This window comes from Pterocles gutturalis, unplaced genomic scaffold (assembly GCF_000699245.1).
Source record: "Pterocles gutturalis isolate BGI_N339 unplaced genomic scaffold, ASM69924v1 scaffold12549, whole genome shotgun sequence".
Lineage (NCBI taxonomy): Eukaryota > Metazoa > Chordata > Aves > Pterocliformes > Pteroclidae > Pterocles > Pterocles gutturalis.
The window spans coordinates 1-6,356 of record NW_010130772.1 but is presented as its reverse complement, the minus strand read 5'-3'; the positions used below and the strand labels follow the sequence as shown (position 1 = coordinate 6,356).

The 6,356-nt window shown below is 42.9% G+C and overlaps 1 protein-coding gene across 1 annotated transcript in view; it reads right to left on the bottom strand.

Annotated features, from left to right (window-relative positions):
• Nucleotides 1-1,718, bottom strand: part of EMC8 (ER membrane protein complex subunit 8) — a gene marked incomplete at its 5' end in the record, with an annotated part of 3,051 nt that extends 1,333 nt beyond the window's left edge. The window contains 2 exons of the mRNA XM_010080342.1: nucleotides 184-253; nucleotides 1,642-1,718. Coding sequence (XP_010078644.1) covers nucleotides 184-253; nucleotides 1,642-1,718 — 147 coding nt within the window. The remainder of the gene's footprint in view (nucleotides 1-183; nucleotides 254-1,641) is intronic.
• Nucleotides 1,719-6,356: the final 4,638 nt, after the last annotated feature.

Here is a 6,356-nt window from a genome sequence, read left to right as displayed (position 1 = left end):
AAGAGAAAATTAGTTACTTCACTGTGAAAGGATTCAGAGAAGAGCATTTAAATGGCTAGTCCGACACCACGGTCACAACATTAACGATACAGAAAGAAGGAGGGGGGGGGGGGGAAAAAACAGATCTGGCTTCTCGTGTTCCCGAGTGAGCGCTGGGGGGGTGGGAAAAAAGCAGTAATTTACCATGATGAGCGCTGTATCGTTAAAGCCCTCTGCGATTCTGGAGGCCACCTTTTCCGCAACCTGGTTTGGACTGCAGCAGAAGGTAAAAGTAACTGTGTTATTTGAAGCTTGACATTTCAGCTGAAACCAGCAGGAAACATGCTTAAAGAGATGCGAAAACTACAGGGCGTGCTTACAAACAGGAACAAAATATCAAGCTGATGCTACACTTGATTGAAGTCAGAAGGCCAAGAAAACCCCAACTCCTCTCTTCAGCGCAATCGGGATCTCAGCTCTGCTTAGGCAATGGGTTTTTGAATGGCAAAACGCTCACTGCAGACTTTATGTGGAATCAACATTTTGTGGCCTCCTACCTTCTTCCACCAGACAAAAGACTGCAGCCACCTTTGCCCTGGCAGGCATTTAAAAAAGAAACCAAAGTTTGCTCCCCAGCCTGCATTTGAACCCACTCGTTGCCCAGCTTCTCTATGAAAATCAGATAATCTTTTAAAGGAAAACCTTCAGCATGTTTCAAAGATGACAATCTCTACATGGTGCCAGTTATCTTCAGAAATAAAATTTGAGTTAAAAAAAAAAAAAGCCTCTGATAGCCTTTCAAACCTCAAATAGAATAGACAAACTGTGTCTTCTCCTTTAAATGCCTCCAGCAGATTTATTTCCCTTGTAAGGAAAGGACAAACAATGCTCTTTATCCTTGTATGATACCTTAGCAGTCACGAGTATTCCTTAAAAAAATATACTTGAGACTGAAGGATATCCATTAACAAAATAACTGGAACATAACACTTTAAACAAGCTGTTCACATTTACTTTAAGTATGATATACTCTCATTAATCCTGATACTGGATTTGTCTAACAGATACAGGGGAAAATATTTGATACACATCTCAAACTAAATAGTGGCTCCCCTTACTGCTTATTGAGTAATCCGAGTTTGCTAGCAGGGAAAAAAAATGACTAATCCTGGTGAAAAGAAACAAAAAGAGATATCGCTGCTTGACTGACATAATCTTCCATTTCAAGAGCGTCCCTTTACCACATAAGAAAACGCTTCAGTAAAACTCAGAGACGATTAAGTCGTTTAGTAAGAATTAGGCCACTTCGGAAAGACTTTCCAAAAGATACTCAAGAGTCATTGGAGTTTACAAGATACGTACTGCACAAGCAAACGCGCCTGCGAATTTTGGCTATTTCCCTGACAACTGTAATTAAACTGGCTGGCAGTCGTTCAAATACTGGCCTTTTATAGTACCCACCGAAGAGGAGCGATTCTGGAAAGACGGAGGTTTCTGCACCTGAACAAAGGCCGTACCCACCAGTACCACAAAGACAATGTGAAACCAGCTGACAACTGTCAAAGTGAATCAACACGCACGACTTATGTCGATGATTTTTGTTGGCAGAGTACAAAGTCCAAGATAAAAGAGCAAACAGAAGGAAATATTGCACCAACACACCTGGCATCTTTCACGCGTTCGTTTGCCTGGTAATATCCAGCTATCACGTAGCTATTCTCTTTGCACCAAGAGTCAATCTGAAAAAGGAATTGGAACAATTAAGCCCAATAGGGAAAAAAAAAAACCAAAACAAAAAACCCCACAGAACTAAGGAAATCTCGTGTCTGTCCTGCAAATAAAACGGTAGTCGAAGCATTACAATGTCTTTGACAGTTGTTTCTTTGACTATATACGTGTTTATATATATATTTATGTGCGCACTCACACGCAGAGTTTGGCTGATTTAACTAGAACAGAGAAACCAAATTGAACATTTGGAGAGTGATGGAAAACATTAACCAAATGGAGCAAAAGAGCAAGATCTCAGTCAAAGCCTGGCCTAAATTTGAATGACAGGAGTATGTAGAGCTCCAGCAAGGCTGCCTGGCAGAGGAGGCTAGGTCCGATCTGTTGTCATCTGTGGCTATTTTCTGTGAGTGCTCCTTTGAGAGAGAGAGACGTTAGAAAACATTCACCATGTGGATGTGTGACTGGAGTGTCATTTCATTTCTTGTGGATTTTATTTCTAATGTAACATTTTCAGGCTGAAGTGGAAGCACTTCTTACCTTCCTTAGCAAATAAAACTTGATGTGAAAGGTAAATGCGAGGGAGAAAAATGGTAAACGGGGAAAACTTTTTTTTTTCAACCCACTCCATTACAAAAAGATTTTTGTGATAAAGTTGTTTTTTCTTTGAGAGTTCACCTGCAAGGGTAACTAACCACCGGAGCAACTCACCAAACAATGTGGGTGGATTCTCCACGCTTCAAAAATCTTTCAATCAGAACTAAACACTTTTCTAAAAATACTCTCCATCTCAGCCACAAGCCAAGGGCTTGATGAAAGAACTATCGGCATAAACCCTCTCATCTCTGTTACAGACACAGTCAGAGCAGGCGGCTCCTCCTTCTCCAACACCTGTATGTAAATACTTAACCATATGCATTTATTTGCATCCAATTTACACAACTTTGGAGTTCCACAAAAGCACATGTGGTTCTGTTTTTTCCTAAGTGCAGTTTCAGCATGCGCATGCTGCTGTTCTCGCTGAACTCCTCCTGCTGAGCCTGTCTTGCTTTGAAAGCACACATATATATCATGTTTCTCCTTAGAACTGAAGGATCTCAAGTCAGCATAATACACAGCCCTGAAAGACACAAGTGGAGAAAGCAGCTAGAATTTTCCTCTGCAGTCCCTGGAGAGCCCGCATCAAAAAAACCTCAACAGCTACATTAAAATGGAATCCAAAAATACATCTGACGCTGACCTGTCGTGTCGTCTAAGTCAAATCTATCACATTTTTTAGCAATAATTATAGTATTAGACTGAATAAACAAACAAACCAACCATGTGAATAATGCCTCCTCTACAAGGGATGACACGGATTTACGTGATTAAAAAAAAAAAAAGCTGCTATAGCTGAGGGCCAACTGGTGGTTCAATTACAAACCCATTCTGAGGGCTTAGAACTACAAGTTTAATTGTTAGTGGCTTGAAAGCTTGGCATTAAAGCCAGAAGGCCAGACACTAAAATTAATAATGATTAAAAAAAAGCAGTCCATCAATTTGAAAATTTAAAATCTTAGTTCTAAATCAATTTTTGTTGCATGCCAAAAATGGTCTTAAAAAAAAAGAGAATATGATTTTTTAAAGTTCTCAGTTCCCTAGGCGGTAACTAAAAACTAAAAGTTTCCACCAAAAAAAAAAAAAAAAAGAAAAAAAAGAAAAAAAAATCTTTTTAGAATTAAAGCTCTTTCCACCTGCAATCCCTAAACACTCTCTAACCACAGCACTGTCACCACAGGTAGCCTCAGCATCAATTAGCCCCTGATGATATTTTTAGTCATATCCAGCCCTGACAAGGGTGAGCCAACGGGGGACAAATTGTATCTCGCTGCCACACAGTGTGTGTGTCCCCTGGAAAATCAGAAGCTGCCTGTCCCCTGATCTGTGTCCCCAGGAGGAGCTGTGGCCCCGAAGGCAGGTGGCAGGGGGGTTTAGAAGAACCCAAGAAGCAGAAAGGTTGTCGCTGCTGTTCCAGCCACGTCAATAGAGGGGAAACCGCTGCTTTTTTTTTTTTTTTTTGGAGAAGATGCAGTTGCAAAACGGCATCAATTAGCTGAGAAATTCAAAGGCACAAAAACCACCATGTGAAACTTAATTCATTTTTTATTAACTCCTGTTTCTGAAAGGGATTTCAAACCGACAAGCCAAAGTGCAAATTAAATGCAGGCGCTTCTGCTCTCTCCTCCAGAGCTACAAACCTTCGCGCACTGCGGTGGGCTTAATAAAATCTGATTTTGGTGATTCCTGGTACCCTGGCTGTTGCTGAAACACTGCTTGCAGATTTTAGACACTATGACAAGTCCACTTGAAAGTGCACCCTCTGTTTTCAGATTAAATCTGCAGAGGATCACCCCCATTACATGTTCTGCGATGACTCAGGTCAGAGAAGAGGTGAAACTCCCGGGGCTGCCTCTAGACAACACTCCCATGTGTGACCAGGCCACCGGCTTGACCCCAAACCAGCAGGAGCTGAACTGGAAGAGAAACAGATCCCATCCAAACCTGCCAAAGCTTCAAATCCTTGAGAAACAGAGGTGCTTCACTACGAACATGGAGTCTCAACCACACTAATCTCACCGATTTATTCAGTAACCACGCCTTATTTTGTACGGAACAGGTGAGAGAGCCCTCCTTTTAAACGTTACACCAATAAAATCCAATTTTCATAGCTGCTGTGCCAGGTTTATTGACACCTTTGCTTTCGTTTAAACAAAAAAATGAGAGCAGGCTGCCTTGGGCTCTTTTCAAACACTGTGTTGTAAAGGTGCCAAGCACCAGAGGAGTCAGCTAATGCGACTGCAAACCACAATACATCTTAGCAAGTCCTAATTAATGTGGGAAATGCCAGGGATTTCCCATCTTCACCATTTCATATCAAAACCCAAGAGCAAATACGTAAGACTGACATTTCTGTGGTTCCATAATGATCTGCTGACTGTACACATGGTAGGATAGTGGTGCAAGAAACAGGATTTATTTCCTAATAATCTGATCCTGCAGCAAGATCTACACCAGAGAACTACACTGAAGGCCTAAAATTCACGAAAATTCACTGTCACCGACCCTGCAGAAAGACATCTAACCCTGACCGAAAGACAAACCCCACACGCTTTAAATATACAATATGTGTTATTCTATACTTCACTAGTAACTTCCACTTACTCATTTCCAGAGGAAAAATGTATTACAGTGGTTCAAAAAGGGTAAAGTCAAAGCCCTGCCTACACTAAAGCAGCTACAAACAGTGTTGTTATAATCTCCCAAGCAGCAACATGAGGAAAACCGTAAGCAGGAAACGATTACCCTGGCAGAGTACATTTCTGTGTCATTCCACTGGTGTAAGGATATTTAAGACTGACAAATTCAGTGTGCTCCACAGCAACATGGCAAACCTGAAGGGGCTCAGGCTCAGCCCCTGTTCCTGTGCCTCCAGCTGCACTTAATCTTATCCAGGCTTCAGAAAGATCTTGACATTCCCATGGCGTCATCTCAACTGGATGATATTTACAAATATTTTTTGATGAAGCAATCAAACTAAGAGAAACTTTCAGGCCAAGAAGTCTAGAAGAACCCGAAGTTAGTTATTTTTACAGATATCAACAAGGGATGGATTTTCTCCTGCTAATAATGACAAGTTGTGAAACAGAAAAGTCTGGAGCTCCAATCACACCCAGCTCTCACTTCAGTGGCAGCTACGCCGACAGCGAAGGTGCCCAGATTTCCACAACCCCACCCCGCTCCCTGCTGAAATAAAATCCACGCATGCCTCAAACCGCGCCTTCTGGTTTTGCCAAAAGGACTCTCCCCGCACACCAAGCAGAACGCAGCCACGGCTCAGTGCAGGATGGCTCCTGATCTTCCTGACCAGGGGGCTGAGACTGGAAAGCGCCGGCCCTACAGTCCTGATGCTGTTCTCATCCTATGTAACAAGGGGGAAAACGGATTATCCCACGATGATTTACTCCAAGGCTCTTCCAGAGCAGTGGGCGAGGAAGGACACAGTGTAACGGGCAGAGCTTGGCTGCCCCTGGCTGTCCCCTGGGTAGCTAACCAACAGTGAGCTCGTGATAGGAGCGAGGTTTCAAACCCAAGCATGAAGAGACTTCATTTTTTTTTTTCCTATTTAAGCTTCCATAAATGGGGGAACTACACCAAAATAAATTAAGAAATGTATATGCATCTATTCACTCTTACTTGGAGACAAGCATGCCCTTTACCAAGCTGATGCTGCTTTGAAGCATCTTAAAGGCAAGGTGGGAAAAGCTCTTTGTGCTGTGGAATAAGGACATTCCCTCTGGCAGTTCACTGGGATAATGACACCAATATAAATAGCAGTTTCTCTACATTGAAAAAGAAATTAGACAAAACTACGAGGCTCTGTAATTTTCTGCTGCTCCCCTTGGGGTTTTTTTTTCCCCATTCTAGAAACACTCCGTTCACCCCCCAGATTTGGCTGCCCCCAGGACAGGGCTGCCAGAGCTACACTGAGCCCAGCGCCCCACGTCCTCCCCTCAGCACCAGCCTTTCCTTCCCCAGCCCCAGAGCTCAGCCAGGACCTGGAGACGACCCCCACCTACCCCCACACGCCAGCCCAGCGCTCCCAAGGCCAG